This window comes from Nansenia antarctica, assembly GCF_963989245.1.
Source record: "Nansenia antarctica genome assembly, chromosome: 2".
Taxonomy (NCBI): Eukaryota; Metazoa; Chordata; class Actinopteri; order Argentiniformes; family Microstomatidae; genus Nansenia; species Nansenia antarctica.
In genome coordinates, this window is record NC_137675.1 from 9,559,135 (window position 1) to 9,571,634 (window position 12,500).

The 12,500-nt window shown below is 49.6% G+C and overlaps 1 protein-coding gene across 1 annotated transcript in view; it reads right to left on the reverse strand.

Annotated features, from left to right (window-relative positions):
• Positions 1-12,500, reverse strand: part of LOC308149770 (partitioning defective 3 homolog) — a gene marked incomplete at both ends in the record, with an annotated part of 204,272 nt that overhangs the window by 49,894 nt on the left and 141,878 nt on the right. The window contains 3 exon segments of the mRNA XM_080522660.1: positions 607-726; positions 7,006-7,237; positions 9,270-9,524. Of these exon segments, the coding sequence (XP_080378786.1) occupies positions 607-726; positions 7,006-7,237; positions 9,270-9,524 (607 nt within the window).

Here is a 12,500-nt window from a genome sequence, read left to right on the forward strand (position 1 = left end):
GTGTGTTGGGGGTGTGTTGGGGGTGTGTTGGCGGTGTGTTGGAGGTGTGTTGGGGGTGTGTTGGGGGTGTGTTGGGGGTGTGTTGGGGGTGTGTTGGAGGTGTGTTGGGGGTGTGTTGGCGGTGTGTTGGAGGTGTGTTGGGGTGAGTTGGGGGTGTGTTGGGGGTGTGTTGGAGGTGTGTTGGGGGTGTGTTGGGGGTGTGTTGGGGGTGTGTTGGGGGTGTGTTGGGGGTGTGTTGGAGGTGTGTTGGGGGTGTGTTGGGGGTGTGTTGGCGGTGTGTTGGAGGTGTGTTGGCGGTGTGTTGGAGGTGTGTTGGAGGTGTGTTGGCGGTGTGTTGGCGGTGTGTTGGAGGTGTGTTGGAGGTGTGTTGGCGGTGTGTTGGAGGTGTGTTGGCGGTGTGTTGGCGGTGTGTTGGAGGTGTGTTGGAGGTGTGTTGGCGGTGTGTTGGAGGTGTGTTGGCGGTGTGTTGGAGGTGTGTTGGCGGTGTGTTGGAGGTGTGTTGGCGGTGTGTTGGAGGTGTGTTGGAGGTGTGTTGGCGGTGTGTTGGAGGTGTGTTGGCGGTGTGTTGGAGGTGTGTTGGCGGTGTGTTGGAGGTGTGTGCCTCACCTCTCCTGCTCCAGCCTCATCCTCAGGGTCTCCTCCTCCGACACCTGCGTCTCCTCCTGCCTCCACTTACTGGAGCCCTTCCTCTCCATCTTCTCTCCGTCCTTACGGTGCTTCCCGAACCTGGAACAGAGAGGAGGAGAGAGGGGGGAGGAGGGGGGAGAGAGATGTTTAGTGTTTATCAACATTCTAGTGATTTCGAGTCATGCTATATCCCTGTACACACAAATGAAACGTTGCCACTCTCTTTTTTCTGTGTGCGTGTGTGTGTGTGTGTGTGTGTATGTGTGTGTGTGTGTGTGTGTGTGTGTGTGTGTCTTGGGGAGATTGGAGAGAGGAGATTATGTTAGAATGATGGGTGATGGGTGACAATCATCAGGCTTTCAACTACCGATTATCATCTTCTCACTGTCCTCAGGGCTGTTTGAATGTGGGGGGAGAGAGACAGCTTCTCTGTCAGGGGTGAGGCACTAACATTGCTAAAGTAAAATCCATCCTTATTTTGATAAATCTGGCGAGAGTTATCAAAAATAAGCCAGGATTTTCCTTTAGCGACGTTGATGTGAATACCCCCCTGGTTATTTAGTGCCGATGGTAAATAAAGGCGGCCAAACTGTCGACATTCTACTGATTTAGTACCGAGGGCGACGTTATTCACCAAAAATGCATACATGATGATGTTTCAGTGTCGTAGCCAATCAAAGTATTGTTGCTATTGTTGCTAGGTCAATACCACATAAATGAAACACTTGGCTCTCTAAATGGCCAGTGTTCTGGAAGTCTTTGTCAGTTGTCAGTTTGTGAGTTAGAACAACAACTACTACAACAACACCAACAACAACAACAACAACAAGGTGACCCGACCTCGCCTCTATCATTCCCTCCTGATGAACCCACGCTGTAGAAAACAGCCAAGACCTCATCTGCTAAGAATCTGACGTGAACCGTATAAAAAAATGATCTGCTATCGCTAAAACCACCGCCTACCGCTAGCACGAGTTACAACTTACGAGAACTTAGAAACACCAACTGCACGACGCAAAAGTTTCACCTCCGGACTCGAGCGCTCAGCTGCAGCTTGACAAGAGCCTTTCTGCATGAGCTGGTTTTAAAGTTCATAAGCGGCGAGCAAATATGAGCGAGTCAGAGTAATTATATTCATGGGAAGGGAGATGCTAAACCAACCGGGAGGCACCTGACAGACTCCTCAGGTTGATTGACTCCAGACGAGGCCCTGGTGACGGAATGACTTTGGCTCAGCTCAGCTCTCTGATGGAGCCCTGATTATTATTGAAAAGGGAAATGGCCTGCAGAGAGAGAGAGAGAGAGAGAGGAATAGATGGAGAGAGAGGGGGAAGGAGCGAGAGAGACGGGGGGTATCTGAGCTCAATAAGCTGCAAAGAAAAGCTCTGAAGTTTAGAACGGAGGAGGGAAGTCATTTACATTTTTTTTCATTTCAAGCCGTTATTTCAACTGGGGGACCACTGAGGGAGACACTCATTTTCGGCGGGACCGAGTGATGGGGAGTGGAGGGAGGGAGTTAGTTAGGGAGGGGAGGAGGGAGGGAGGGAGAAAAGAGAGATAATGATAACGAGAGAGAACAAGATGATGAGATAGAGAGAGATGGATGAGTGTGTGATTGAGAGCGAGAAAAAAAAAAAAAGACAGAGAGAGAGAGAGACACAGAGAGAGACACAGAGAGAGACACAGAGAGGGGGGGAGTGTATCTGAGCTTACCTTCAAAAGAAAAGTTTGGAACGGAGGGAATTGGGGGAGGAAGCGAGGGAGGGGGAGAGAGAGAGAGAAACAACGAATAACGATAACGACAGAGAAAAAGTTGATGAAGGAGAGAGATGGATGAGTGTGTGATAGAGAGAGAGAGAGAGAAAGGGAGAAAGAAAAAGAAAGAGAAAGAATGACAAGAAGAGAGAAGGACAAGTTTGAAAGAGGGAGAGAGAGAGGGGGAGAGGGGGAGAGAGAGAGAGAGAGAGAGAGAGAGAGGGGGGGGGAGAGAGAGAGAGAGGGAGAGAGAGGGAGAGAGAGAGAGAGACAGTGTGGGGGGGTCCATTACCTGATTAATTTATCAACAAGCGTCTCAGATGTTCCAGAAAGCCCTACGCTGATGTGTTCATGTTCACACCGTGCAGCACCATCTATCACCACGGCGACGGGTGACACTTCCCCTCTCCACTCCACTGGCTTTCATTAAGACTGCTTAAAACACCACCTCCCTCCAGCTCCTCCACACACACACACACACACACACACACACACACACACACACACACACACACCTCTTCACACCTCTTCTTCACACACACCTCTTACTCCCTCTTTTTCACCCACACACTTTCCTCTATCTCCTTCTCACACACACACACACACACACACACACACGCACGCACAAAAACACCCACCCCTCTTCCTCCCAGAGGACACTCGATTTACGTGGGTAAGTGTAACTTTGCGGGGGAAGAGAGAAAAGACGAAGAAGAAGAGCGCGTTCATCACGACATGGAGGCGTTTAATACTCCCCTTAATACTCCCCTTAATACTCCCCTTAATACTCCCTTTAATACTCCCCTTAATACTCCCCTTAATACTCCCTTTAATACTCCCCTTAATACTCCCCTTAATACTCCCCTTAATACTCCCCTTAATACTCCCCTCATTGTAGCGCATGGAACGGGATGAGGAATTGTATCAAACAGACACTAGGAATGGTATCAAACAGACACTAGGAATGGCGGGGGGCGCAGGGCTGGTCACGTGACCGGTGCGGCCCCAAAATGTGTCAGAGGGAGGAGCTTGCTGTGCGTCTCGAAGCGATGAGGTCTCTCTTGACAACCACGTTGTCCAAACGTCAGCCTCAGACCAGGACGCTCACCCAGGAGGGTACAAGTGTCAACTAACATATATCATTATTATTATTATTATTAATATTAATACACTCTCACTCTGCCACAGCTTGGGACAGCAGACTGGGCTTTGCTGAGGGTCCAAGTGGCGATCAGAGCAGGGCTGTGTGTGTGTGTATGTGTGTGTCTCTCTGTGTGTGCTCAGAGCAGGGCTGTGTGTGTGTGTGTGTGTGTGTGTGTGTGTGTGTGTGTGTGTGTGTGTGTGTGTGTGTGTGTGTGCGCGTGTGCGTGTGTGTGTGTGTGTGTGAGCAGGCCTGGCTACGCTAGGGCGCCTGCTTGAACGCCGAGGCTGACGCTAATGAAGCTGTGATTGGGTGGCAGTGTGAGCCCAAAGAGATGAGAGGGTTAAGACCCCCCCCCCACACACACACACACACACACACACACACGGATCAATGAGCAGCTCCAGTGTCATCTGAGCTGGTCTGGTACACCGCCACCCCAGGCCGGGCCTCAGAGGAGCTGGTTCCTGGCAGTGTGGAGCCCTGCACCTCCCTGCAGTGTTGCCAGATAGGGTGTATTCCCGCCCAATTGGGCTACTTATGATCACACTGGGTGGATTTTAGACTGTGGTTAGGCTGGAAAACAATCCCACCTGGCAACACTGCCTCCCTGCAGCTTCCCTGAAACACCCTGCTAATGGAGCTCAGTACACACCAGGGGGTATTGACCAACAGGTCCAGTAGCATGGCGTGTGTGTGTGTGTGTGTGTGTATGCCTGTGCCACAAAGGCATGCACACTGCAACATGCACACACGCACACACACACAGTCTCTCACACACACACAGTCTCTCTCACACACACACACACACACACACACACACACTAGGGCTGCACGATTTGGGCAAAAAAAATCGAATTGCGATTATTCTGACAGATATTGCGATTGCGATGTAATTTGCGATTATTATTTTTTTAAAGAAGTTTTTGTAAAGTGCGGCCATATCTCCGGCTAGGAAGGTCGTATCAACGTGAGTTTGTGTGTACGTCTTCGGGGGATTTAGGAGCACAAATTGGCTCCCGTCTCTAGCACCCCCACAGCCCGAGTTACGAGTGAAAGAACTAAACTTACATGAAACTTACGTTGGTTTGCTTTAAAGTCAAGCTTCAGTTTAAGATTCACTGTGTAATAGATGTGATGGAGCATTACTAACCTGACTCAGATGGTTTGTTTCACACAACCATCTAGGATAGCGTCATTGGAAGCTGTTTGGAAAAGGGCAGGTCCTTTCAAAAATACTTTGCATTGGATGAATCTGTCTATCACCTTCTATCATGGGCAAATTTCAGAGAGCATACATGATACCATCAAACTGTTAACTGCTCTAATTCTAATGCAAGGATGAGAACTTAAAAGATATGAATTGGAACAACATATTTATTTTATGTTTTTTTTAAACAGCTGTGATTTTGTTTCTCTCAACAAGTGTCCAAATGTTTTAACAATTCCAATATGAAAATAAAATAGGACCTTTCTACAAACAAGGTTATTCAATTATGGCTCAGGAGCAGCCTCTAAATATTGCACATACTGCAATCAAGTTAAATAAAGTGATAATAAAAATGTCCAGTAAAGAATAATAGGTCCTTTCTGTAAACATTGAAATAGATAAAGCAGGACAGTATACCGTTTGCAGGGCCAGGCAACTCTTCAACGCGTCGTCGTAATGTATGAAGCACGGTGAGACTGAGATACGGCTCGGTCGTCCTGCCCGACAGATCGGTTGTTGTTGTTGCATATAATAATATGTACTATAACAATATAATATGTATAATAGTACTCCACATGTTTCAGCTCCATCTCAAGTATCTTCCTACATTCCGCTACATACGTTTCCGGGATGGCCACATGACTAAAGTACATGCGGGAGGGAACCGCATATCTTTTATCCAGCGTTTGGATGAGTTTTTTTAAACTCTTCGTTGCTCACAGTGTTAATAGACACCATGTCTTTATAAAGCGAGGTAGTGCGTGATGGAATTGGTTATTTCACGGTGCCTTCGTGATCCCTTTTCATACACCGTAACAGCCGCAAACGACTCTAAAACACTAGGGGCTGGTTTCACAGACAAGGCTTAGGACTAATCCTAGACTAAAAAGCATCTTCAATGGAGATTTTACATTGAAAGTGTGATTTAGTCCAGGACTAGGCTTAAGCCTTGTCTGTGAAACCGGCCCTAGGTTGCTTAACGTTAGACTGGGCTACGGGACTTTCACTCAACTCTCCTTGCCTCTGGATGGAGCGACTGTTCCACGACAGGTTGTGCGCAACACCTGCTGTTGTTGCACATCTGTCGTCCTAAACCCGAAATACTTCCCTACAACAGAGATGTTGTTTTTGAAGCGATTTATCCACACCATTAATGTTGCTAGCTACTGAAACGTCTTCACAGATTCACACGTGGGCGTTTCACGTGCAGTGTTGTTGTTGTTCTTGGGTGTGTGCGTTCATTGACGTTGAATCCGACGCGCTGTATAACGTATCCCAAATCGCAGGCTTTGCGATTTGTTAATCGCATCATCTCAAATCGCGATTTCGATTTAAAATCGATTAATCGTGCAGCCCTAACACACACACACACACACACACACACACACACAGTCTCACACACACACAGTCTCACACACACACAGTCTCACACACACACGCACGCGCACGCACAGTCTCACAAAAGCACACAGTCTCACACACACACACACACACAAATGCGCACACACACACACACACACACACACACACACCCACACACACACACCCACACAGTCTCACACCCACACAAAGTCTCACAAACACATAGTCTCACACCCGCACACACACCCCCCCCAGGCCAAACACAGCCTGTATACATGCGTCTGCCTCTATGTTGCCAGGTAGGCCTTCCCTGTGGAGCTCATTATCCTGCCCCTCTCACACACCAGTCAGCATTCCCTCCTCAGACACGCCCGCGCTAATGTGATGATGTATGGCTGCATCACCGCCTCTCTGGCAACGCACACTCCTCCCTGGCAACGCACGCTCCTCCCTGGAAACGCACGCGCCTCCCTGGCAACGCACGCGCCTCCCAGCCAATAAGACGCAGGGCAGGGAGGAAAGGTCTGGCCCCGGGATGCCAATCGTAACGGAGGTCGGACTAGGACTGAGAACAGAGAGCCGGGTAGCTGTGTGTGTGTGTGTGCGTGCGTATTGCAGTGTGCATGTGCATGTGCATGTTGTGGAGTGTATGCAGATGTGATGCGTTGCGGTGTGTATGTGCACGTGTGTATTGGTCATGTGTGTGTGTGTATGTGTGTCTGTGCATGTGTGTGTGTGTGCACGTGTGTATTGGTCATGTGTGTGTGTATGTGTGTCTGTGCATGTGTGTGTGTGTGTGTGTGTGTGTGTGTGTGTGTGTGCGCGTGTGTGTGTGTGTGTGTGTGTGTATGTTTGTATGTGTGTGTGTAGTGTGTGTGTGTGTGTGTGTGTGTGTGAGACCCCTCCTCACCTGAACATCTCCCCCAGGCCCTTCAGCATGCCCTTCTTGGCCTTGCTCTTCTCCTTGTCCTTGTCTTTGTCTCTCTCTCCCTTCTTCTTGTCCTTCTCTCCCTTCTTCTTCTTGTCCTCCTTGGCGGTGCCGTTGAGCAGGGGTCTCTCCGTGGAGGGCAGGGGGCTCAGGTCCGCCACGGTGGACACCGACTCACGGCCCGACCGGGAGCTCTCCTCCGTGTCCTCCTCCACTGGGAACACACACACACACACACACACGTGAGAAACACACTCAGCTATACATTGAGAGAGGAGGAACACACATATTTAGATAGAAGAGAGGAGAGAGACTCGTGGAGATAGAGAGAGAGAGGAGGAGACACACTCATATTTGGATTGAAGGGAGGAGAGAGACAGACTCATTTAGATAGAAGAGAGAGAGAGGAGGAAGAAGACATTCATATTTACATAGAAGAGGAGGAAGTGATATTAGGGAGAGAGGAGAAAGAGATGTTTCGACAGAGAGGAGGAACACACATATTTAGAAAGAAGAGAGGAGAGAGACTCGTGGAGATAGAGAGAGAGGAGGAGACACACTCATATTTGGATTGAAGGGAGGAGAGAGACAGACTCATTTAGATAGAAGAGAGAGAGAGGAGGAAGACATTCATATTTACATAGAAGAGGAGGAAGTGATATTAGGGAGAGAGGAGAAAGAGCTATTTCGACAGAGAGGAGGAACACACTCATATTTAGATAGAAGAGAGAAGAAAGACAGTCATATTTAGATGGAGAGAAGAGGAAGACACTCGATAGAGGGAGAGGACAAAGACTCATATTTAGATAGAAGAGAGGAGAGAGGAGAGAGATATTTACATTTAGAGAGGTGAAACAGACTCATATTTAGATAGAAGAGAGGAGAGACTCATTTAGAGAGAAGAGAGGAGAGAGAGGCTTATATTTAGATAGAGGTGAAGACCACGTGTTTACAGAGAGAGGAGGAAGACACTCCTATTTAGATAGACGAAAGGAGAAACTCATTTAGAGAGAGAGACACTGATATTTAGATAGAAGAGAGGAGAGAGACTTATATTTAGATAGAGGTGAAGTACACTCATGTTTACAGAGAGAGAAGAAAGAGATTCATTTTTAGATAGAGAGAGATGAGAAGGAGACTTATATTTAGATAGAGACAGAGGAGAGAGAGAGAGAGAGACTTATATTTGGAGAGAGAGAGAGGAGAAAGGGAGAGAGAGAATGAGAGAGCGAGAAAGATAGAGAGAGAGAAGGAGAGAGAGAGAAAGAGACTTATTTGGAGAGAGAGAGAGGAGAAAGAGAGAGATATACATCGCTACACAGATCTCCAGGAGGAAGAGCGGAAAGTTTTCATATCAAGACAGATAGAGGATCAATCAAAGTGGGGGTGCTCTTTAAAGGACATAATGGTCACATGAACGACTTCCATCCTGACCTTTTAACAAACACACTTACCTCCCTAAACTAAAACTAGCTTTTGTCTGAGTCGTGAAGGGGAATTAATAGATTACGCAGGGGGGCATGAAGGTATGCAATTGCGCGCTTGTATCTCCTCCATTTGGCCCTTTCCTTGGTGTCTCTCACACACACACACACACACACACACACACCCTAAATCTGTCTGAAGGAACTGTGGGAGACGATTGATATGACGTAAAACCAATGGCTATGACCGTCTGTTTTTTAATTGGTTTGCGTCTAATCAGCTAACAGTATCTGGTCCTTGGTGAGGTCAGGTATCTCTCTCTCTCTCAATCCCCTCATCCTAACACACACACACACACTCTCTCCCCCCCCCCCCCTCTCTCTCTCTCTCTCTCTCTCCCTCTCTCTCTCTCTCTCTTACATGTCTCAATCCCCTCATCCTAACACACACACACACACTCTCCCCCCCCCCTCTCTCTCTCTCTCTCCCTCTCTCTCTCTCTCTCTTACATGTCTCAATCCCCTCATCCTAACACACACACACACACACACTCTCTCCCCCCCCCCTCTCTCTCTCTCTCTCTCTCTCTCTCTCTTACATGTCTCCATTCCCTCATCCTAACACAACCACACACACTCTCTCTCCCCCCCCTCTCCCTCTCTCTCTCTCTCTCTCTCCCTCCCTCCCTCCCTCCCTCTCTCTCTCTCTCGTCTCCAACCCCCCTTCTCCCACCCTACCTCTCCCTCCCTCCCTCCCCCTCTCTCCAACCCCCCCTATCCCACCCTCCCTCCCTCCCTCCCCTCCCTCTCCCTCTCTCTTACACGTCTCCATCCCCTCGTCGTCCTCCTCAGGCCCGGCGGTGGCGGCGGTGGCGGAGGTGGCGGGGCGGTCGTAGGACTTGTCGATGGCCGCCCGGAAGCTCTCGTTGCAGCCCCGGCCCCGGATGATGCGCGGCCGCGGCCGGTGGAAGGGCAGGTCCCCGTTCAGGGTCACCTCGGCCACGGCCGTCTGGAGGCTCTCCAGGGAGCTGGACTTCTTCAGACCCAGGGAGGGGCCCACATCCCTGGGGGAGTAGCCTGCGGAGGAGACCCCCAACCACACCAGACCACCAGGGTTAGAAAAACTGAAAAACTAGGAAGTCACACACTTTGTGGTAGATAGTCCACCTGGAGATAAGACCACCGGCATTAACATTAGAACAGCCGTGGGCGGGATCATTTCACCCTGTGAGTAAATTGATCGATCAAATTTCAGGACCCTCCTGTCATCTCAATGGTCATTTGAACCCCGAGGCGGCTCTCATAGTAGGTAAAAAAAGGCGCGGCTGTTCTAGTGTTAAACGCCTGTACTTGAAAACTAGGGGAGGCTGGTGGAGGTAAACATCGGAGGACGGAGGCTCATCGTAACGCACAGAACAGAGCGAGGAAGGGGATAAAAGGCACGTTCCGTTCCGTGCGTTACGATGAGCCTCCGTCCTCCGATGTCTACCTCCACCAGCCTCCCCTCCTAACTCTAACATGGCTCAGTTCTAAAGCTACATGTCATCTACTGGTGTGTGTGTGTGTCTGTGGGTGGGGCGGTGGTTTGGTTTCCCCTACACATATTAAACCCAGTCGTAGACTAAAAACAACACTTACCACAGAACATCTCTGTTGAGGATTATGTGTATTAGCGTAGGATTACGCTTCATCTGTGTGTGTGTGTGTGTGTGTGTGTGTGTGTGTGTGTGTGTGTGTGTGTGTGTGAAACACCAGGCCTAAGTGACGGAACTAACACCAGGTACACTGCACGTACGTTGGGAACAAGGATCGAGAAAAAAGCAGTGTTCAACATGTCCTGATGTTCACGGGGGGGCGGGGGGTTTGGCAGGACAAGACAAGTACTGTTGTTGGGGGACTGGAAGGTGGTGGGGTGGTGGTGGTGGGGGTGGTGGAGGTGGGGTGGGGGGGGTAAATATAGAAGGGAGAGTCCCAGCAGGGGCCTCATCTTCTGGGTGTACTGTCGCAGGGAGGAGAGGCTGTCTGCCTGGGTGGGTGGATGAGAGGAGGAGGAGGGGGTGGATGAGAGGAGGAGGCTGATGTGGGTGGCCAAGGGCCGGGAGAGGAGGAGGAGAGGAGGGTGGAAGAGGAGAGGAGAGGAGAGGGAGGGTGGAAGATTGAATACATGCAGGCTGAGCAGCCAATCCCCTTCACCCCCATTCATTCTCATCAGCCTGTCCTGTCTGCTTAACGTCTCGCTGCAGTCACAGCTGATAGGCTGTCATGCATCAAACCCCACTCGGCTGGTCACACGCACACACGGCGCAGATATACACACACACACACACACACACACACACACACACACAGCGCAGACATACACATACACACACACACACACACACACACACATAGACACACACATATACACACACACACACACACACACACACACCCACACAGCGCAGACATACACACACGCACGGTGCAGACATACACACACAGACACACACATAAATACATACACAGCGCAGACACAGACACACACACTCACACAGAAACGGACACACAACATGTACACAGAAATGCGCGCACACACACACACACGCGCACACACACACACACACACACACACACACACACACACACACACACACTCACTCACTCACTCACTCACACCTCAACAGTAGGCTTAAACATCACAGAGGCTCAGACGCTGGAACAACAACATCAATCACATCAGGAAGGTTCAGCACTTTGTTTGGAAAAGAGCTGAGTTGATGGACACGGTCAGAACCTGGCAAGTCTGCCTGCTCCTACTGAGATATCTGTCCTGGCCTGTTTGGACAGGCTGGGAGCCCTAATCACCGTGCTGATAACACAGGGGGACAGAGAGTGTGTGTGTGTGTGTGTGTGTGTGTGTGTGTGTTTTGAAAGTACAATACAGGTCATGCTGAGATCAGCTGTAAGAGCCTTCGAATAACAAATACAGGTATCAATCACCTGGCAGTCAACAGTTAGCAGGTGGAACAAGTAGACCCTCTCTCTGGATGTGTGTGTGTGTGTGTGTGTGTGTGCCCGCGCTTCAGCTCTACGACCCCCACATTTACAACAAAGCGGTCGTCAAGGTTTAGGAGCCGTTAAGCGTGGCCGTTAGGGAGTCTGTTAGCTAGCGAACGGTGCCCAGTAGACAACCAGGAGGGACAGCGGCGCTACGTACCAGAGAGCTGAACAAGCTTTTTAGGAAAGCTGCTTCGGTCCTCTGTCACCCTGGACACAGTGGAGGAGGTGGCCAATAGGAGGATGAGGACCAAACTCAAGGCCATCATAGACAATCCCTCCCATCCCCTACATGACACTGTGGCAGAGCAGAAAAGCTCCTTTAGCAACAGACTATTACAACCGCGTTGCACTAAGGAGCTATAGGAGATCTTTTCTGCCTGCCGCGATAAGACTGTACAACTCCTCCTCTGGCTGGCTGGGGGATGTTAAATCATACTGGACTGTTGTTACTGTATATAATGTTTCTATTTATGTCTATATTTATAATAATAATGATTTCTTCTTCAGTCATTATGACTGCCAAGGGCCCCTGGTCCAAGCATTAATTACTTTTTCTTGCGATGACTGATGGATAGATGATTCACGTACTTAGACAAATGTATTTGTTAGTCGCTTTGGATGAAGGCGTCTGCTAAATGCCCAAAATGTAAATGTAAATCTATTAGGGAGCCGATAGCTACATACCAGTCAGCTAGCTAACAGTGGCCATCAGAGACAGTAGCTAATGCTACATGCCAGTCAGGTACTGTAGCAGTGGCCATTAGCCTAGTGCTACCTAGCGGTGGCTAACAGAGCAGTATTGTCCACTACTACCCCCCCGCCTGCTGGCCTGAACATGTGGCCAACGTCTGTGTCAACAATCCTATTAACCAGCCAATCAGCCCTGACACACACACACACGCACACGCACACGCACACGCACACACACACACACACACACACACACACACACACACACACACACACACACACACACACACACACACACACACACACACACACAGAGAGAGA